Raw genomic sequence first — 22,610 nt, 5'->3', positions numbered from 1 at the left:
CAAATTGAGTAAGTTTGTATATAAGAAAACTAGACTAGCACTAATTGGCAGAAGAGGCAGCAGGAGCACCATTGCTCAACAGGCAACTTCTCAGCAAGAACCTCCTTTGGTGGCGTTTTTCCCTCCAAGCTAGACAGTCCGAGTCCCTAGCGTTTTTCATCAACATCAGCTTGGCGTTTTCCTCGGCAGATAACCATCGCCAAGAAGACCTCAGCACTAGCGTTTTGCAGCAAGATCTCATCGCCATACCTTCTCATGACCCAGCGTTTTTAAGAACCCCAAGTCGCCAGAAGCCATAGCGTTTTTCAGCAGATAAACAACCGGCAGTTTTCAGCCTTGACAACCTCAGGACCGGCAGATTTCAGCGAACTTCGTTTTTGGATAGCAGGTCGAAAGCAACAGATTTCAGCCAATTGCGTTTTTGGACAGCAGTTAGAAAGCCCCAGTTTTCAGCCCTTAGATCGGTCTCGCCATCCCCGTTGTCATCGATCTAACCTAGACTTGCATCATTCACATGCACTCAGTTTGTACCAGTTTGTGCAAAGTAGACCACTCTCGCCGACGAGAGTGGGGCCTTCGGAGGAGGGTTTTACAACGTCTCTGGTGTTGTATTCTCTTCTCTCTCTATCTCTCAGTCTCATACACTTGTACGCACAGTGTCCATTCACTTTGTTCGTAATCATTGCACTCTGTCATTAAGAACGGAAGGCTCTACCTTCCATAAGAACGAAAAGAAACCTTGAGCACAGTTCGGAGCACTCATCTTGAGCAAAGTTCAAACATTCATTCCGTTGCACCTTACATTGGTATCAGAGCTTTGGCAGTGTTCTATATCACTCAAGGAAAGAACCACAAGAATCACAAGAATTTTTTTGCTTGTTGCGGTCGCACGAACCCAAGTTCGCTTGGGCGTATCGATTCTATTCGTGTTTTTGAAGAGTGACAGGAAACCCAAGAAAGAAAAGCTTGTCCAGCCTCCCCTTGTGCCTCTTTTCACTCATTGAGAGCGGACCGTGCACTTAACGGCCGGCCAATCGACGTGAGGTGGGAAAAAACAACCTTGGTGTGAGCGCGTGTGAGCGCAAGGTCGCCAAGGGGTGCACCCGCGGAAAAGAGCAGAACTCGGGTGAAGAGAAGATTCTTCTCTAACACAGATTGCAAGCGAAAGAAGAACCTCAAGACCCTCAAGAACTCAAGATCCCCAAGAACCCAAGAACCCAAGAACCCAAGTTCCTCGTGAACTTAAGAACCTCAAGACCACAAGAACCCACAAGAACCCACGACTTCAGAATGGTCATCACTCGAAGCGGAATGGATACTTCGCTTAGAGGTGATGAGCATGAGAGAGGTGAAGAAGAATTTTCCCCACCAGGAGGTTTTTCCAACCCTCCCCCTTCCCCATCTACGTCAAGGATTGCACTAACTCGTATGGAGGCTTTGGACCAGATGTTTATGGAAAGGAAGTTAGAACGCGAATTAAGAAGAGCAGAAATGGAGCGCGAACACCAAGAAAGAATGGCAGCCATAGCGCATGAGAGCAAGCAAGCACGCTTGGAAGCCAAAGAAAGATAAGCCGAATTTGATCGCGAGAAGAAAGCAAGAAAGGCAATGAACGACCGACATATGGAAGAGATGTTGCGACTTTTTTCTCAAGTGTAGGTGCACTTTGCACAGAACTAGGAGAAGGAGACTCTCTCAGTCTCTTCTTCTCCAAAGCAAGACACATGATTTGCATGATGATTTGAATGACAATGATTTGCATGATGATTTGATTGATAACGATGAGCATGATGATTTGGATGACAATGACAAGCATGATGATTTGCATGATCAAGATGTGATTTCTCACAAGCGTGATAATTTGCATGAAGATGACGTGGTTGTTCACAAGGATGATGAGTTAGTTGATGCTGTTTCTAGCGAAGCTAACCTCGTTGCAGTTTCGATCAATCACGAAGGATCGGTCTTGGCTCTCGAGCCTAGGTCCAAAGAACCCTTACAGGAAGTACTATGTGTTCGCATGATTAGTCAGCACGCATTGATCGAGTGTTTCATTCGTGATCGTTTCTTGTATTTTAGTCAGCGTCTTTATGTGGTACCTTTTCTTAGACATGACATATTGTACGTTGAGCACGTTTCACTCATGAATGAGCACGAATGTATGCGGATTGTTCATGAAAAGCTGAAAAGTATGCATTCAAGGACGTCACATTCCATGTCTCTTCCTTGGCATGACACATTTGTAGAAAGAGCACATGAAAGTATGAGCACCAAGCATGGGCATTTCCGTTGTGAATTGCCACAGTTGATTGATTTAGATCAAAAGAGAAAGATTCGATCTCATTGTTTGCGTGTGTGTGGTAAACGGTTTGGCACTCCGTCTCTTTGTTCATCTACATTGCATGCGCAGTCTATTAGGACGACATGATTTTTTCCAATCACTTTACATGGAATAGGTACGTTCATGTTTTTGTGTTGGAAGTGGTTTCAAGAATTTTCAGCCATGGAGATTCTTGAAGAAGAAAAAAGCATGATTCTAGACGAAGTTGAAGCATCGAAGGAGCCACATAAGACTTTGTATCGCTTTCGGCGCGGCCCAAAGAAGCAAGCGTTGTAGACCTTTATGAAGTTCAAGTATCACACGGCCCACACATCAGAGTGGGCCGGCGAAGAGTCCCTTCCAGGATTCCGGATGCTATTGGCGATCTCCCTCGACGCCATACAGTTCGGTATCAGTACCTCACTTTGAAAAGGAGGGCATGTCACGTGACACATCCAACCCTATGTGTCCGTGGACAAGCTACAATACGACAAGGGTTCAGTCAGTCCAGTCAGTCTAGATTTAGAAGTGTTCTGGCACTTTTGTGAGTTTGTTCGTAGACCGTGCATGCCCAGGCACTTAGTATAGATGCATATCCTTTGGTTGCACACAACATGATCATAAGCATTCCCATCAGAATCCATCAGAATCCTTCAGGGGAATTTTTCAGTGCATTTAGCCTATTTTCCCTATTTTTGACATTTTTCACTTATTATTTTTAAGTGACTTGTTGGAAAGTAGGTAGGGCAAATTGAGTAATTTTGTATATAAGCCAACCTAGACTAGCACTAATTGGCAGAAGAGGCAACAGGAGCATCAGTGCTCAACAGGCAACTTCTCAGCAAGAATCTCCTTTGGTGGCGTTTTTCCCTCCAAGCGAGACAGTCCCAGTCCCTAGCGTTTTTCATCAACATCAGCTTGGCATTTTCCTCAGTAGATAACCATCGCCAAGAAGACCTCAGCACTAGCGTTTTGCAGCAAGATCTCATCGCCAGACCTTCTCACGACCTAGCGTTTTTAAGAACCCCCAAGTCGCCAGAAGCCATAGCGTTTTTCAGCAAAGAAAGAACCGGCAGTTTTCAGCCTTGACCGCCTCAGGACCGGCAGATTTCAGCCCACAAGAAGCAGCCCACAACAGCGTTTTTGATCCCATCAGATTTCAGCCAACTGCGTTTTTGGATAGCAGGTGGAAAGCAGCAGATTTCAGCCAATTGCGTTTTTGGACAGCAGTTAGAAAGCCTCAGTTTTCAGCCCTTAGATCGGTCTCACCATCCCCGTCGTCGTCATCATCGATCCAGCCTAGACTTGCATCATTCACATGCATTCAGTTTGTACCAGTTTGTGCAATCAATAGTAGACCACTCTCGCCGACGAGAGTTGGGCCTTCGGAGGAGGGTTTTACGTCTCTGGTGTCGTATTCTCTTCTCTCTCTATCTCTCGGTCTCATACACTTGTACGCACAGTGTCCATTCACTTTGTTCGTAATCATTGCACTCTCTCATTAAGAACGGAAGGCTCTACCTTCCGTAAGAACGAAAAGGAACCTTGAGCACAGTTCGGAGCACTCATCTTGAGCAAAGTTCAAACATTCATTCCGTTGCACCTTACAGTGGCTCCTTGAATGCTTCAACTTCGTCCATAGTCATGTGTCTACCTTCTTCAAGAATCTTCGAGGCTGAGAATTCCTGAAACCACTTCCAACACAAAACCATGAACATACCCATTCCATGTAAAGTGACTGGAAAAATTCTAGTCCTTCGAAAAAACTGTGCATACAATGCCATACAATGCAGATGAACAAAGTGACGGAGTGCCAAACCGTTCATCAAACAAACGCAAACAATGGGGTCGAATCTTGACTTTCTGATCTAAATCAATCAACTGTGGCAAATCACAATGGAAATGCCAATGCTTGATGCTCAAACTTGCTTATGCTCTTTGTACGACTATGTCATGCCAAGGAAGAGACATGGAATGTGAATTCCTTGGGTGCATACTTTTGAGCTTTTCATGAGAAATCCGCATACATCCGTGCTCATTCATGAGTGAATCGTGGTTAACGTACAATATGGTATGCCGACCGAAAGGGATCACATAAAGACGCTGACTAAAATACAGGAAACGAATGTAAGATGCAGCGGAAGTGAATGTTGAACTTTGCTCAAGATGAGTGCTCCGAACTGTGCTCAAGGTTCCTTTTACTTACGGAAGGGAGAGCCTTCCGTTCCTTTAGTGAGAGAGTGCAATGGACACAAACAAAGTGAAGACACTGTGAATGAAGGTGCATGAGACTGAGAGATAGAGAAAGAAGAATACGACACCAAAATGTTGTCAAACCCTCCTCCGAAGGCCCCACTCTCTATGGCGAGAGCGGTCTACTTATGATTGCACAAATCTCTACAATGCTTTGGACTTGCCGACGATGTCGACGACAATGAGGACGACGACGAGACAGGTTGAAATCTGAAAATGCTACGGCTAAAATATGCAAATCTTTATCTGCTGAATTCTGACTCTATGTCGGTGACGATGTCGATGACGATGATGCGACGACGACGCGGTGAAAACGCAGATGCTGAAATCTGCGTTTTCTGGGCTGAATCTGTAAACCTTGCGGAATCTGACCGTGCGACGAGGAACTATTGCGGGAAGGTGAGATCTGCGAGGTTCGGGGGTTCTACTGGGGAGTCTGACTGCTGATAACTGAAAATGCCGATGCTTGTGGGGATTCCGTCGCGAAGATCTGGAAAAACGCGTGCCTTGCAGATGCAAAAACGCTAGGGCTGATCTTTGTCCTTGCGGTGGAAATCTTCTAATGTCAGGGAGTTTGCTTGGTCTTCTGTCGCCAGGGATCTGCAAGAGCAAAAACGCTGGCTGATCTGGTCCAAAAACGATAGCTTTAGGCTGTGAAGCAAAAACGCTAGGGCATCCGGGGTTCTGCTGAGAAGTTACCTGTTGAGCGAGTGCTCCTGCTGCCTCTTCTGCCAGAAAGTGCTAGCGCTAGTTTTCTATATATACAAACTTAGCAAAATTACCCTACCTAGTTTCCAACAAAAGTCACTTAAAAATAATAAGTGAAAAATGTCAAAAATAGGGAAAATAGGTCTATGCACTGTAAAAATGCTCCTGGTGGGTTCTGATGAAAATCTGATAGTCATGCTGTGTGCAACCAGAGGATATGCATCTACTCTAAGTGTTTGGACATGCACGGTCTGCGAATAGACTCACAGAAGTGCCAGACCACTTCCTATTCTAGATTGACTTGACTGAATTGAACGCTTGTCATGCTGTAGCTTATCCACGTACACATAGGGTTGGATGTGTCACTGACATCCCCTCCTTTTCAAAGTGAGGTACTGGTACCGAACTGTATGGCGTCGAGGTAGATCGCCAATAGCATCCGGAATCCTAGAAAGGACTCTTCGTCGGCCCACTCTGATGTGTGGGTCATGCGATACTTGAACTTCATAAAGGTCTGCAATGTCTTCTTCTTTGGGCAGCGCCGAAAGCGACACAAAGTCATCTGTGGCTCCTTGAATGCTTCAACTTCGTCCATAGTCATGCGTCTACCTTCTTCAAGAATCTCCGAGGTTGAGAATTCCTGAAACCACTTTCAACACAAAAACATGAATATACTCATTCCATGTAAAGTGACTGGAAAAATTCTAGTCCTTCGAAAAAACTGTGCATGCAATGCAAATGAACGAAGTGACGGAGTGCCAAACCGTTTATCAAACACACGCAAACAATGGGGTCGAATCTTGACTTTCTGATCTAAATCAATCAACTGTGGCAAATTACAATGGAAATGCAGATGCTTGATGCTCAAACTTGCTTGTGCTCTTTGTACGACTATGTCATGCCAAGGAAGAGACATGGAATGTGAATTCCTTGGGTGCATACTTTTGAGCTTTTCATGAGAAATCCGCATACATCCGTGCTCATTCATGAGTGAATCGTGCTCAACGTACAATATGGTATGCCTACCAAAAGGGATCACATAAAGACACTGACTAAAATACAAGAAACGAATGTAAGATGCAGCGGAAGTGAATGTTGAACTTTGCTCAAGATGAGTGCTCCGAACTGTGCTCAAGGTTCCTTTTACTTACGGAAGGAAGAGCCTTCCGTCCTTTAGTGAGAGAGTGCAATGGACACAAAAAAAGTGAATAGACACTGTGAATGAAGGTGCATGATACTAAGAGATAGAGAAAGAAGAATACGACACCAGAATGTTGTCAAACCCTCCTCCGAAGGCCCCACTCTCTATGGCGAGAGCGGTCTACTTATGATTGCACAAATCTCTACAATGCTTTGGACTTGTTGACGATGTCGACGACGACGAGACGGGCTGAAATCTGAAAATGCTACGGCTGAAATTCACAAATCTTTATCTGCTGAATTTTGACTCTATATTGGTGACGATGATGCGACGACGACGCGCTGAAAACGCAGATGCTGAATCTGTAAACCTTGCGGAATCTGACCGTGCAGCGAGGAATTACTGCGGGAAGGTCAGATCTGCGAGGTTCGGGGGGTTCTACTGGGGATTTTGATTTCTGAAAACTGAAAACGCTGATGCTTGTGGGGATTCCGTCGTGAAGATCTGCAAAAATGTTGAAGTGCCTTGAAGATGCAAAAACGCTAGGGCTGATCTTTGTCCTTGCGGTGGAAATTTGCTAACGCTGGAGAGTCTGCTTGGTCTTCTGTCTCGAGGGATCTGCAAGAGCAATAACACTGGCTGAATTGGTCCAAAAACGCTAGCTTTAGGCTGTGAAGCAAAAACGCTAGGGCATTTGGGGTTCTGCTGAGAAGTTGCCTGTTGAGCGAGTGCTCCTGCTGCCTCTTCTGCCAGAAAGTGCTAGCGCCAGGTTTCTATATATACAAACTTAGCAAAATTGCCCTACCTAGTTTCCAACAAAAGTCACTTAAAAATAATAAGTGAAAAATGTCAAAAATAGGGAAAATAGGTCTATGCACTGTGAAAATGCTCCTGATGGAAATTTGATGGTCATGCTTTGTGCAACCAGAGGATATGCATCTACTCTAAGTGTCTGGACATGCACTGTCTGCGAATAGACTCACAAAAGTGCCATATCACTTCCTATTCTAGACTGACTTGACTGAACTGAACCCTTGTCATGCTGTAGCTTGTCCACGGACACATAGGGTTGGATGTGTCACGTGACACCACCTATGATAGTGAATTTCAGACTCTTAATGATTAGTGCCTTCCTATCGGACTGGGACCAATTCTATGGAAATCCTCCGAACTGGAAGAAGTCATACACCTCTTGCCATTCCGTCCATCACCATACTCTGGAAATAACTCAGCATTGATTGGCTTATCTCTCAGTGACGTTTCTGATATTCCCTCCGTACTTCTAGACAAGAAGTTTGCACCACAGTGAGTTTTCCTGGCTTGTGCAAGATCTTGGACTCAAATTCCAACAAGAACATCATCCATCTCATTAACCGGCGTTGGATTACCACCTTGTTTATCAGAAAGAGGAGTGCTTGATGGTTAACATAAAAATGGATTAGCTTTCCCAATAGATAGTGTTTGAACTTGGTCGCTTTGAATGCCGTTTGCAGTGCCTTCCTTTTCGTTGCAAAGTATCTGTGTTAAACTATACTGAACCTACGAGCGACCGGCAAAGTAGACTGGGTAGTGTGTCTTTCCATCAAGCTGGGCCAATATTGCTCCCATCGCCATACCAGATGCATCCCCATATGAACATGAAATATCACTTCCCAGTTTGGTTGACGAAGAATTGGCTTCCTGCAGATCGTTCCTTTTAGGCTTTGGAAACTAGCCTCACATTCTAGGGTTCATATGAACTTCACTCTCTTTTGGGTCCCTTCATATAATGGAAGAACCTTGGTCACAAATATATGAATGAATCTTCTATAAAAGTTGATGTACCCCAAGAATGGCCTTAATGCAGACACATTCGTTGGTGCTCAAGCTTGTTACATACATCGGACTTTGTCTTCGGCCATCTCGATGCCATTTCTGGATACAATATGCCATAGTAGCTGCCCCTTTCAGATCATAAAGACCGATTCAGAAAAATTCTTCTCTCTTTGCATCTCTCGAATACCATTTTCAAAAACAAGAGATGCATATCTTCTATTGAAAACCTTGTGAAATCATCCACAAATATAGCCAAGAATTTATGAAGAAACTCACTAAATATTTCCATCATACATCGTTGAAATGTTGCTGGAGCATTGGATAATTCAAACAGCATGACTAAGTACATGAATGCTCCCCATTTAGTGATGAATGTTGTTTTCGCTCTGTTTTCTGGTGCTATCCTCAATTGATTGTAGCCACTTTATCCATTCATAAAACTCTACATCTCGTGGCCATCACTCTTATTCAATATCTGTAAGGTGCAGCGGAAGTGAATGTTGAACTTTGCTCAAGATGAGTGCTCCGAACTGAGCTCAAGGGTTCCATTTACTTACGGAAGGGAGAGCCTTCCGTTCCTTTAGTGAGAGAGTGCAAGTGCTCACAAACAAAGTGATAAACACTGTGAATGAAGGTACTGAGACTGAAAGATAGAGAGAGAAGAATACGACACTAGAATGTTGTCAAACCCTCCTCTGAAGGCCCCACTCTCTATGGCTAGAGCGGTCTACTATTGATTGCACAAATCTCTACAATGCTATGGACTTGCCGATGATGTTGACGACGAGACGAGCTGAAATTTGAAAACACTAATGGCTGAACTCTGCAAATCTTGTATCTGCTGAATTCCGACTCTTATGTCGGTGACGACGGCGATGACGACGATGCGACGACGGCGCGCTGAAAACGCAGATGCTGAAATCTGCGTTTTTCGGGCTGAAACTGCAAACGCTGGCTGATCTGACTGTGCGGCGAGGAACTGCTGCGGGAAGGTGAAATCTGCAAGGTTCGGGACTTGTTCTGCAGTGTCTACACGCTGAAAATGCAAAATGCTGATGCAAAGGTTGAATCTGTCGCGGAGAGTCTGCTGGTTCAAAAACTATAGGTCTCTTATGTTGTTTCTGCTAATGCTAGGGCTGATCTGTCGCGGGAGAACCGATGCGGTGAAGATCTGCTACCGCAACGATCATGTCGCGATGTCGTAAGGTTGAAATTTGCAAAACGCTAGAGCTTGAGGCTGATCCAAAAACGCTAGGGCAGATTTGGTGTCTGCTGGGGGGTCTTGCTGTGTAAGGTGCAACGGAATGAATGTTGTATTTTCTTAAGATTAGTGATCTTTGTTCCTTTTAGTTCTTAGGGAAGGAGAGAGCCTTCCGTCTTTATGGAGAGTGCTATGATCACGAACAAAGTGAGTGGATATTGTGCGTGCAAGTGAATAAGACTGAGAGAAGGAGAGAGAAGAGATACGACACCGAGAGGTTGTAAAACCCTCCTCCGAAGGCCCCACTCTCGTCAGCGAGAGTGGTCTACTTTGATTGCACAAAGGTGTACAATGCGTATGCAATGGACTAATGCAACTTGGACTATGCCGACGACAACGACGGTGATGACGACAACGACTTGATGGCTGAAATCTGGGATCTTCTAATCGCTGAAATTCATGGCTGTTTCGGGGCTGAAATTGACTGCTAATACTGCTGTCCTTATGGCTGAAAATGGTGGTTTTCTCGGGGTTCATGCTAATGACAAAACGCTGAGGTTATGGCAAGGAACAGGCTGCGTTTTTGTGTGGATATCGAGGTCTGAAAAACGCTGATGGACTGCAGGTAAGGCTGCGTTTTTATGGGCTGGAAACCTGCTGTGAAAAACGCTACCATAGGCTGAAATCGCTGGGTTTTGCTGCTGGTTTGCAATCCCAAAAACGCGGGGCCTTGGGGCTGCTGCTGATGGTAAAAAACGCTAAGGACTGAGGCTTGTGGGTCGCGGGAAAACGCCAGAGAATGGCACTTGATGGCGATGCTGGATGCTGTGGGGGAAATGCCAGGGATGGGGTGAGGGTGGTAATGGTACTGCTTGAAAACGCTAGGGATGGCTGAGGGGGGGTACTGCTGAGAAGTTGCCTGTTGAGCGGGAAGCTCCTGCTGCCTCTTCTGCCAATTACTGCTAACTTGGGTTTGCTTATATATTAACTTAGCAAAATTGCCCTACCTACTTTTGTTGGAAAGTCACTTAAATTAATAAGTGAAAAATGTCAAAAATAGGCTAAATGCATTGGAAAAATCCCCTAATTAATTCTAATGGATTCCGATGGGAATACTGATGATCATGCTGTGTGCAACCAGAGGATATGCATCTATACCAAGTGACTGGGCATGCACGGTCTACGAATAGACTCACAAAAAGTGCCAGATCACTTCTAATCTAGACTTGAATGGACCGATTGAAACCCTGATCATGGTGTAGCTTGTCCACGGACACATAGGGCTGGATGTGTCACGTGACATCTCCTCCTTTTCAAAGTGAGGTACTGGTACCGAACTGTATGGCGTCGAGGGAGATCGCCAATAACATCCGAAATCCTGGAAGGGACTCTTCGCCGGCCCACTCGGAAGTGTGGGTCGTGCGGTACTTGAACTTTATAAAGGTGTGCAACGCTTGCTTCTTTGGGCCGACCGCCGAAAGCGACACAAAGTCTTCTGTGGCTCCTTCCTTGCTTCAACTTCGTCTAGAGACCTGCTTCTTTCGTCTTCAAGAATCTCCATGGTTGAAAATTCCTGAAACCATCTCCAACACAAAACCATGAACATATCAATTCCATGTAAAGTGAAGGAAAAAAATATTGTCTTCTCTACAGACTGTGTATGCAATGTAGATGAACATAGAGATGGAGTGACAACCCGTTCATCAAACACATGCAAACAATGAGGTCGAATCTTTTCTGTTTGATCAAAATCAATCAACTGTGGCAAATCACAATGGAAATGCCTATGCTTGGTACTCATACAATCATGTGCTTGTTCGGAAATTGTGTCATGCCAAGGAAGAGACATGGAATGCGACTTCCTTACACACAAACTTTTCAGCTTTTCATGAACAATCCGCATACATTCGTGCTCATCCATGATAGAAACGTGCTCACATACAATATGTCATGCCTAGTAAAAGGGATCACAGAACGATGCTGACTAAAATACAGGAAACCTTCACGAATGAAACACTCGAACAATGCGTGCGTATCAATCATGCGAACACATAATACTTCCTGTGAGGGTTCTTTGGACCAAGGCTCGAGAGCCAAGATTGGTTCGTCCTGAATGATTGAATCGTCATGTGGGGGTTCTGTGGACCTCGACTTGAAAGCCAAGATCAAATCTTCGTGACTGCTCGAATCTACCACCAGGTTAGCTTCGCTAGAAAAAGCATCCACTAACACATCATCCTTGTGAACAATCACATCATCTTCATGCAGCTCATCATGCTTGTGAGAAATCACATCTTGATCATGCAAATCATCATGCTTGTCATTGTCATCCAAATCATCATGCAAATCATTATCCTTCAAATCATCATGCTTCTCATAATCATGCAAATCCTGTGTGTCATGTTGTGGAGAAAGAGAGACTGAGAGAATCTCCTTATCCCGAATCCTTTCAACCTTGTCCTGCATATTGGCAATGAGAGATGGAGAAGGAGCAATGTCCCTCCATGAAAGACAGTAGGAGAATCACTTTTGGCATGGAGAGTTAAAGTGTTAGCCTCAAAATCAATGAGAGCGTTAGTCTCACGAAACCATCGAATGCTCAAAATCATATCACATCCTGAGAGAGGAGAAACAACAAATCTTCTAGTGAAGGCAGTTTGTTGAATTGCAAACAACACATCAAGGCATTCCTCGGTGATGAGAGCGTCCATATCGGGACGAAAGCCAGAGACCTCGATAGGAGATCTCGGACTAAGCTCGAGGCGGGCTCTCTCAACAAGAGAGGAACTGATCACATCATGCATACTACTTGGGTCAAACAATATGACAAAACGGTGCCCCGACGTACGACCATAACATTTAATGAGAGAATCATCAATGGGAGGGTTCTGAGAAACTTTGGGCACACCCGTGTTATCATTCATTGTATTGACAGATGTAGTGGGTGCTGTGGGTTCTTTAGATTCATTCGATTCAAGCTTAGGACATGTTCTTTTTATGTGACTCTTAATGTGACAATGAAAACAACGACCTTCCTTAGAATACGTGTTTTGTTCTTCCGAAGTGATGTATCCTCCTACAATTCCTTGTGCTACCTTTTCATCTGGAGTAAGCTTAGGTTTAGCAATTGTGTTAGCCTTACCCTTAGATTCATTGGAAGAATTCTTTGATGAGAGACTGTTGGAAGATTGGTTAGAAGAGTTATCATTCTTACCATTCTTACCGTTCTTACCGTTTTGCGGGTTCTGAGAAGTCTGTGAGGTACTTGTGGAAGTCTTGTTCTCCTTAGGCTTTCCCTTGTTGTGCTTCATCTCTTCGGCGAGAGCGATTGCTACCGCCTTGTTGAGATCCGCGGGGTCAAAGACTTCAACATCAAACTTGATGTATTCGTCCAACCCAAAGAGAAAAGCCTCTTTGCGCTCATCATCTGATTTTCGTAATTGCGTACCTAGCTGCAAAACACGATTAGAAAAAGACATGACTGGCATACCATGTTGCTTGAGATTACGCCAATCCTCTTTCAATTGTGCGAGGTACTGAGGTGGCATAAACCGCGCCTTGAGCTTTTCTTGGAAATCAGCCCAACTAAAAGAGGGGCGTGAAATCGTCGGCTACCTCTAGGTGCACGGCTAGTTGTGCCTCTTGCCATGCGTGGTACCAATTGATGGCATCACCGGCAAGGTACATAGCTGCTGTCAAAACTTTGCTATTTCCTATCTTCTTAGTTGTCGCAAAATAAGCATTAAAGTGATGTAACCAAGAATGAATCACCGTAGCATCCATCTTACCATCATACTTACTGAAAGTCAACTTTTCTGTGACTGGATGGTTAGAATCCGCATCGTGGCTTGCACCACTAGAGGAACTCCCACGATCTTTGGGTGGTTCGGTCTTCGAGGCTAGCATGTGGGAAATAAACTCTTGATTGCGAATCTTTCTTTGAGCTTCTCGTTCATCGCGCTCGCGTTCGAAAGCAAGTTGATTTTCTTCTTGTTTTGCGGCTAGTTTTGCGTTTCTTTCATCGCGCTCAGGCTCATGAGCAAGGCGCTCACGTTCCTGAGCAAGGCGATTTGCTTCTTGTCTATCCATCATGGCCATCATCTGCTTGATCATTTTCTCCATAGGGTTTGGTGCACTTGGTGGCGTAGATGGCGAAGGGGGAGGGTTGAAGAAATCATCTCCGGGTGGGGACGAGTCTTCGTCGCCTCTCTCATGCTCCTCACCTGTATGCGAAGTATCCATTCCGCTTCGGGTGACGACCATGCACTATAATCTTGGGGTCTTAAGCTCGCGAGGAACTTGGGTTCTTGAGGGTCTTGAGGTTCTTGAGGTCCTTGATTCGTGAGAATCTTGGGTTCTTGAGGATCTTGAGGTTCTTGAGGTGTTCTTTCGCTTGCAAATCGCGTTGGAGAAGGATCTTCTCTTCACTTGAGTTCTACTCCTTTCTGCGGGCGCACCCCTTGGCGGCCTTGCGCTCACACCAAGGTTTCTTTTTCCCACCTCACGTCGATTGGCCGGCTGCTAAGTGCACGGTCCGCTCTCAATGAGTGAAAAGAGACACAAGGGGAGGTTGGACAAGCCCTTCTTTCTTGGGATTCCTGTCACTCTTCAACAAAACACGATTAGGAATCGCCACGCCCAAGTAAACTTGGGTTCGTGCGACCGCAACAAGCAAAAAAAATTCTTGTGGCTCTTGTGGTTCTTTCCTTGCAGAACACTTCCAAAGCTCTGATACCAATGTAAGGTGTAGGGGAATGAATGTTGTATTTTCTCAAGATTAGTGATCTTTATTGCTCAAGGTTCCTTTTAGTTCTTAGGGAAGGAGAGAGCCTTCCGTCTTTATGGAGAGTGCTATGATCACGAACAAAGTGAGTGGATATTGTGCGTGCAAGTGAATGAGACTGAGAGAAGGAGAGAGAAGAGATACGACACTGAGAGGTTGGAAAACCCTCCTCCGAAGGCCCCACTCTCTCGTTGGCGAGAGTGGTCTACTTTGATTGCACAAAGGTGTACAATGCGTATGCAATGGACTAATGCAACTTGGACTATGCCGATGACGACGACGGTGACGATGACGACGACTTGATGGCTGAAATCTGGGATCTTCTAATCGCTGAAATTCATGGCTGTTTCGGGGCTGAAATTGATTGCTGTACTGCTGTCCTTATGGATGAAAATGGTGGTTTTCTCGGGGTTCATGCTAATGACAAAACGCTGAGGTTATGGCAGGGAACAGGCTGCGTTTTTGTGTGGATATCGAGGTCTGAAAAACGCTGATGGACTGCAGGTAAGGCTGCGTTTTTATGGGCTGGAAACCTGCTGTGAAAAACGCTACCATAGGCTGAAATCGCTGGGTTTTGCTGCTGGTTTGCAATCCCAAAAACGCTGGGCCTTGGGGCTGCTGCTGATGGTAAAAAACGCTAAGGGTTGAGGCCTGTGGGTCGCGGGAAAATGCCAGAGAATGGCACTTGATGGCGATGCTGGATGCTGTGGGGGCTCTGGGGCTGATCTGCTAACTTGATGGCTGAGAAAAACGCTGCTTCCTAGGGTTGAAAACGCTGGACAGCAGGCTGTAAAAACTCTGGAGTGCTGAGGTTTTCTTCGCGACAACACCGTTGCGGTAGGGATCTGCAACAAGGGTTTTGCTAGCTAATCTTGGGGCTGATCTGCAGCGATCTGAAAACAAAAACGGTGGCTGAATCTTGGTGTTTGCTGGTGTTAGTTGAAGGATCCAAAAACGCTAGGCTGAGGGTTGAATTTGCAGAAAACGCTGGGTCTTTGGGAAAGGTTCTTGCTTGAGAAGTCGCGCTAGAGGGCTTGCTGCAAGAGATTGCCTTGCTCTCCTTGCTTCTTCTGCTCTACTGAGTGACTGTCAGGTTTCTTTTATATTAACTTAGCAACTTTGCCCTACCGAGTTTCTTAACAAAGTCACTTATTAATAATAAGTGAAAAATGGCTAAAATAGGGAAAATAGGTTCTGTGCACTGTAAAATGCTCCTGATGGATTGTGATGGGTGGTAATGCTGATGATCGTGCTGTGTGCAACCAGAGGATATGCATCTACTCTGAGTGTCTGGACATGCACGGTCTGTCAGACTCACAAAAGTGCCAGAACACTTCCTAAGCTAGGCTGACTGAACCCTTGTCATGAAGTAGCTTGTCCACATGCACATACGGTTAGATGTGCATGTGACATCTGCTGTTGCAGTTGCTACATGCATCTAATGCATCTGATGGTACTGTTGCTGCCAATTAGCAACAGGATTGGAACCCTTCTTTTTGCCAGATTCTTTGGTATTGCCTTCACCTTGACCTTCCCTTTTAGTGGACGGTTGACCGCTCCTTTCCTAACTATCTGATCATTGTGTTAATAGGCTTGACCTTCATGTACTTCTCATATTGTGGGTCCTTGGAATAAGCAAGATGTTTATGATGAAGTGGATATGGTAATCTATGTGCATGCGCCAAGATCTGTCCCTTTTTTGCATTAAGAGCACAGGTAAACAAAAAGGAGCATCAACTGGCTTGATTGGTTTCTATTGACAAGAAGTAAGAAATTAGCTTTTTTGTACAAACTTGAATGTGAGGGATTAGCATTCGTTGTGGTACACTCACTAAATTACTGCCCAGTCGTGACTGGTTGGCCCTCCCATACACACAGGCATCAAAAGGACGCATCCCCAACAGGGAACAATGGATCCAGACAAAGCCCTCTTGCCACTAGAGCCGACCATCAGGAAATGGTGGACGAGGCTCCCTTGAAATCTCAGCTCGTAGTGACCTTGATACTGGAAGGCCAAGAAAACCATGGAACTCTGTTGTGCCAGAATAGGATGGCTTTGACTAGCAAAGTACTCCCAATAGCCGTCATGCAGCGGCATAATCATCTCCCCAAGGATCACTTCGTTCTAATCATCTGGGATACCTGGCCTTCCAGAATTTCTTATTATCTCATCAAGGTTCTCATAGTGAGCTGGAGCCATGATGAGGACTGCGCATAGTGTGCTATTTACTCTGCACCCACCTTTGGGCATTTTGCCTGCGTTAATAATAGCAGAAAACACTATGGGTGGGTGACTAACATGAGCTGTATTGAATCATGGATGGCTCAACATTAGTTTATAACTAACACTTGTCTCCATAGGTGATGTGGGCTTTCCTGGATTCATTTAGGAAAATACATCTATTTTTGCGGATTTGAGTGCCTCCTGGGCATATCCTTAATGTATCTTCCAGTGACAGCTTTTTATTCATCTGAATGCCTCCTGATTATATCTCTTTGTCTTTCTTCCAGCTATTGACCCTCAGTTTTGAAGCTATATTATGCAGGAGTATCAAAAAAGAATTCTTGCAATTGATGACTAGAGATTTGTAGAACTAATATGTGCTTCGTGTCGTGCGGTCAAGCAAATCTGTTTGTCCGCTTTTCGCCTTGTTTTGAAAAACCTTGGCTCTAAAATTGGTATTTACGGGACATGCAGATCAAGATGATGACCTTCTAAGTCTTGAAGAAACAGCCTTAAGCACAAAGCATGTTGCTTTGGCTGTGAATGATGAGTTGGATTTGCATGCAAGGCTTTTGGTAAACAAGAATATTAGAATGTGTTTTACATGGTTCAAGCCACTTTGTCTTAATTTTCACAAAAAGTCTTTTTTGTTTTCGTCTTTTGTGTTCAGGAGGAGCTAGATGAAGATGTGGATATTACAAACAACCGAATGAAGGTTTGTTGTACTTGAAAATCGGGCATGCGAGCTGTAACCGCACATGCTTATAGGAATTTTTTTGATGTTCTTGCAAGCAGGTTGTTCAGAGGAGGCTAGCATACTTAAGCAAGAAAGCAAGCAGTAACTGCTCATGCATGTCATTAATAGTGATGGTCTTTATACTTGTGTTTCTAATTCTTGTATTTTATGGTATTGTTAAATATATCTAAAATAATCTTATCAGAACCAATTTATATTGAAAGAATCACATAAACTGTAAGATATGATCGAGTGGCAAGTTTTCATCTTGTTTCATCAACTTTTGACGAGAGTTTCTTGTGTTCAATAACAGAAAGGGCTATTGAATTCTTCTCCAAAGTATGAAGTCAAGCTGCCATCCTTTTTCAGTTCTTCTCTCATTAAATTCAAAGATTTCTTTTGAAATCATTTTTTCACATAAATATGAATCTTGCATTTGTTATTAATGAAATTTGAGGCTATAAATTTAGAAGACAATTGCAAATATTAAATCTTTCTCTATGAAATGGCATTTTATAGATCATGCTGATTGAATCACGTACTATGACTTATCTTTGGGGTGAAAAATCTATGATGTGCTGGTGTCTTTGGGAAAGTATCGCTCGATACTAAGTGATGGCATCATGGTAACAAACAAGAGGATCATGGTGCGAAAACAAGTATGCCTTCAACGATACTAAATAAGAGAATAATCACAACAAACAGTAACATTTTTTGAATCTATTTGTTGATTTAGCTTCTCATAGTTTGTCTTTGATTTAGCACCCCTTTCTCCACTTTCTCCTCTTATTTCCCTCCCTTGTGCTCACTTTGTCTCATGGTCTATTGTCACATATTAGCACCGGAATGAGTCGGTCTCTTCAGATAGCTATTCCAAGTTGGGTTAAGAGTTAGCTAAATTAGTTTTGACAGGCAATCTTTAGACAATATATCAGACAAGGACATTGATATTGAAATGGAAATGGAAATATTAATTGAATTGGAAGTCATGCATAGACTGTAAGTGGAATTGGAATTGGACGCAATTGGAATAAAGTACAGTATGAGCCAAAGGATCGCTTTGAGCTTATCGATAAAAGAGTTAAGAGTGTAGTGAGCTTCACTAGACTCAAGAGCACAATACAATAGCGTGTCAATCCTCAAAATGATTCCCTGTCAAATGAAGTAATGAGCCAAAGGATTGCTTTGAGCTTAATGACAAAAGGGTTAATAAGAGCGTAGTGAGTTCCAAAACACTAGATTCAAGAGCACAATACAATAGCATGTCAATCCTCAAACTGATTCTCTGTCAAATGATGTGATGGCCCCTATTTACTATCTCTGATTGACTGTCCACTACAATAACTAGCGCGATAATTGCTAGTTTAGTCGCTAATTTGGATTTTTGTATGGGAATTGTTCTCACCGTCTATATTTTCGTCTCCCCTTTCTTGAATTTGGAATATTTCTAAAATTTCCATTGATTGATATTTGACAATTTGAAACAAATTTAGAGATTTCTTTTTTAGAATTTGCATTGATCTTCGGGACTGGTGTTGCTCAGGGGTGTGGTTGAAAATGAGTTGGAATCCACTTACTTTTCTTCCAAAAATTTAAGGTATGTTGCTAGAGATAGATTGGAATCCACCCAATTTCCTTCTAACGGCCCTTTGGAATGTCTTGCCCATTGGCAAGCCTCCATCTTCTTGCCAGCTAAGGTAAGCCTCTCAGCTTTGTGTTTGTGAGCTAATGGACATATTTGGAGATTGGATGTCACCTCTTTTTATTCGGAGCTTTCTTTCTTGTAGGTCTCTAGATAACCTTAGCTCGAATTGTTGTGGGTTAGTACCCTAGGCATTGTTGCCCGCATTGTCCTTCTGAATAAGGCGGTTAAAGGCCTGTTGTTGCAATTGTTCCTTACTTTCAATCATCATTTCTACTTCGTAAGGTGTCAAAAGCATTCCAAGTTTTGGTGTGCATCATACAGAGTTCGCTTGCCTTTGGTCACAGCCTAGCCTTGGCTAGCTTATGATAAACTTACGCAATGTGAATCCATCCTTTAGAAAGAGGTTGATTTGATTTAATTTGGGCTTTGAATAGTACTTCAATCATTTCCCTAAATTAAGGTTTTGACACAGCTTCACTGCCAGCTCCTTCTCTGGGATCTTTGAGGTCTCATTTGTCAATTGAAGAAGTTCATTAGTGATTTTAATTAGTTCTCTAATTTGTATGCGTCACTGACTCACCTTGAACCGAAATGTCTGCACATCATCTTGCAGGTCATCTACGTGATCCTTCTTCATGGTGTCATTTAGAATGTCTTTCCAACCTGTCCATTCTGTTGTGGCTCTCTCATACTTGTCCCTCATACCATCGACTATCTCAATATACCATTGCTGATCAGTTGGCTAAGTGTACTTTGTATATATGGCTGGAGAAGCGAGGCAACTCTGCTTCTTTAGCAGACAATGCATATACCAGAAATGGGGAATCTGATACAAATTTTATGAAGTTAATTACAATCTTGTTCTCCTGTTGCATTATCTTTCAGGTGATCCAAACCAGATGGAAAAGACTTTTCAAAATCATTTTCTATTCTTTGAGAGTCATTCTTGTCTTTGGTCTTTTGCTACTGGTAGCATTGCTTTCCAACATCTTTACCTTGCCATTAGAAACCCCTTTGGCAATTCGTAGTTTGACAAATATATCTTTGAATTGAGTATGTATATCCTTCTTACACTTGTAGGGAGGCCCGTCGCCCAGTATCACATCAAGATGTAAACCCAGACTCCTAAGATTGATTGTGGATGGGTCCTTTGTATGTGGGTTTACAATGATGTCATCATTAGTTAGGAGCCATTCTGGTACTCAATCCAACATTTGTACACAACTGGGGTGAGGTTGTAAGTGGCATACATGTCTGGTCATGATAGCTTATCAGTTTCTAGTCTCAGTTTCTAGTCTTGTGTCATATTGTTTGGTCATGATAGCTTATCAGCGTCTAGTCTTTTGTCATTGCTCAAAATGCATTAGAAAACTGGGATTTGGATGCCATTGTTCCTCTCCCCAAGTTAGCTAGCGGTAAGAAGTACATTTTGGTGGCCATTGATTATCCCACCAGGTGGCTTGAGGTGAAGGCGGTTAAAGAGGAAAATGCTCACACATTGACTCAGTTTGTTATTTATTGCAATTGTTTCCATTTTGGAGTATCCTTGGCTTTTATTTTTGATAGAGGTCAGGGACTTTGAAGCAAATTAATACGTGCATTTGTTAAGAAGTTGGGAATCCAACACATGTTTTCTTCACCTTAATAGCCTTAGGGCAGTAGTTTGGTTGAGAGTGCCAATGGACAGATCATCAAGATGCCTACAAAGTATGTTTACAAACAGGTAGAAGAATGGGAGGGTAATCTTATGAAGTGTTCGTGGGCTTACATGACCTTTTACAAAGTTGCTACTAAATTTATTCCATTAGATTTGGTTTATGGCAAAGAGTCAGTGATGCCTATGCATGCACAATTGGATGCATTATAGGGTATATGACGGGTTAATATAGGTATGCATGATGTTTTGCAAGAAAAAATAACTTGCCTTGAAATGTTGCACATGAATAAAGAAGTCGTAATGGACTTTTATGCGAAGTAGAGGGGGAAACAAGTTGTAAAGCTCAATTCACGATTGTCAAAGAAGAAGATACAGGCTTGGGAGACCCGATGATGAGATATGAGAGTTACATGGACTTCACCTTCCAGAAGAATTAAAAAAAAAAAGGTACAAAAAAATATGACATGACCATATAAGGTACACAAAGTTTTTCCCAATGGTATCTATCAACTTTTACAAATGAATGAATGTTAAGCATAGAGTTAATGGAGTGCTACTCAAGTTGTACTTTGATAGGATGTTGGTATCAAATGAGAATCAAGTTATGGTTAAAGGGGTTGGACAACCCACTTGAAGAAGAATTATAAGACAAATGAATTAAACCTTGTACATACAAATACATTTAGTTTTTCTTTTGTCTAGTTTTATAGTTTTTGGTTCAATAAACATGCTTGTGGTTAAGCATGAACGCTCAACTAGGGGTGGCCGATGATGGTGCAACCAAAGAGTGTCGATGCCAAAAAGTATGGAGAGAAGGTCAACGGTGTTTACAGATATGTGCCAAAATGGAGTAAGTAATGTAGGCAAAGGAGTTCAAAATGTGTATGACTATTGCAATTGTGTAGGCCAAGAGCAGGCATTTGATGCTTGAAAAAAAGGTCTTTCATGTGAAAATGATCTTAGGACATGCAAGGCAAGTTGGGTAGTGGAGGCTATGCGGTTAGTGATAGAAAGGAAAATGGGCGAGAGACTTAACTCTACTACATGAGGGAGGTTGAAAAGTGCCAATCTATCAAATTTTTGTAAAACATATTTTCTATAAAAACGATAGCACGGGAGGAGGAAAAGGCCATTTTGTTGATTTTTGCATCTCACATATGTAGGCTAATTTCTCACTAATTGAGATATATTTAACTTTCATGCTCTGCTATTTTGGGAAATTGTGGACAAAATAGAGAGGGAGAGAGAGCTCTCAGAATTTTTTTTCTTGTATACTCCACCATAGCCCATCACTTTGGGGAGGAAGCAAGCTTTGGTTGCATCTTCTTTGGTGTCATCTCCCTCCATTCCTTCTTCTTTTCTCTTCTCTTGTGTAACAATGTGAGTATGTGTGTGGCTGTGAGCCCCCTGATCCAATTGATGTGTACAAAGAAAGAGAGGGAGAGAGGTGCCATGTGTGCGGTTGAGAATCGAGAAGAAATTAAGCTGATTGAATGCAATAACTTGTGCTTTTTTGTGTGATTGTGGACTTGAATGTGTGCAAATAAGTGTTTGCAATGAAATTTTGTTGCTCAATGTGTTTTTTAAAGAGGACCAGGGTGTTATGATTCCACCTGAGCTATAGAGATATGTATGTGTGTGTGTGTGTGTGTGTGTGTGTGTGTGTGTGTGTGTGTGTGTGTGTGTGTGTGTGTGTGTGTGTGTTTGTCGGGTGTATTTTCCCTATCTCCAACGCTGTCAGTCACATGGTGGTTTCCATCATTCAACATGAAAGGGCAAGAACAAAGATCATAATGACACTAGCAATGCATCCAGTCGCAAACATACAAAATCATATTCTCAGATAAAACTTGGTCGCAAAAAAGAAGCTGACACATTACCATGTGAAGCCAAAGAGATGGGAAGCAAAAACAAATTGTGAAGAAAGGCCCATAAGAAGAGGGAAAAAAATGGGGAGTCATACAAAATCCATACAATGGGAAGAGGCATTAGATCATCATGAAAAATCTAGACATGATGGGAGGTCCAGTGATCTCAAAATAGAATTTTTCTACTTTCAAAGTCATAGAGATGACCCAGAAATTCACATTCAATGTTTGAGTGTTGTGATGGTTTGAAGGATATAGG

The 22,610-nt window shown here is 43.2% G+C and overlaps 1 protein-coding gene across 2 annotated transcripts in view; it reads left to right on the top strand.

Annotated features, from left to right (window-relative positions):
* The window catches only part of LOC147457112 (syntaxin-52-like), a 64,865-nt gene extending 47,345 nt beyond the window's left edge, over positions 1-17,520 (top strand). Inside the window, exons 4-6 of one of the 2 annotated variants that reach the window (XM_086512117.1) lie at positions 16,920-17,020; positions 17,116-17,160; positions 17,241-17,520. In XM_086512117.1, coding sequence (XP_086368243.1) covers positions 16,920-17,020; positions 17,116-17,160; positions 17,241-17,372 — 278 coding nt within the window. In that variant the 3' untranslated portion in view covers positions 17,373-17,520. Of the gene's footprint in view, positions 1-16,919; positions 17,021-17,086; positions 17,161-17,240 lie in introns of both variants that reach the window. The other variant, XM_086512118.1, reaches the window with a different exon arrangement.
* Positions 17,521-22,610: the final 5,090 nt, after the last annotated feature.

The sequence above is a fragment of the Adiantum capillus-veneris genome, chromosome 5 (assembly GCF_014529385.1).
Source record: "Adiantum capillus-veneris isolate H3 chromosome 5, ASM1452938v2, whole genome shotgun sequence".
NCBI classification, from domain to species: domain Eukaryota; kingdom Viridiplantae; phylum Streptophyta; class Polypodiopsida; order Polypodiales; family Pteridaceae; genus Adiantum; species Adiantum capillus-veneris.
This window is presented reverse-complemented; position numbering and strand designations above follow the sequence as displayed.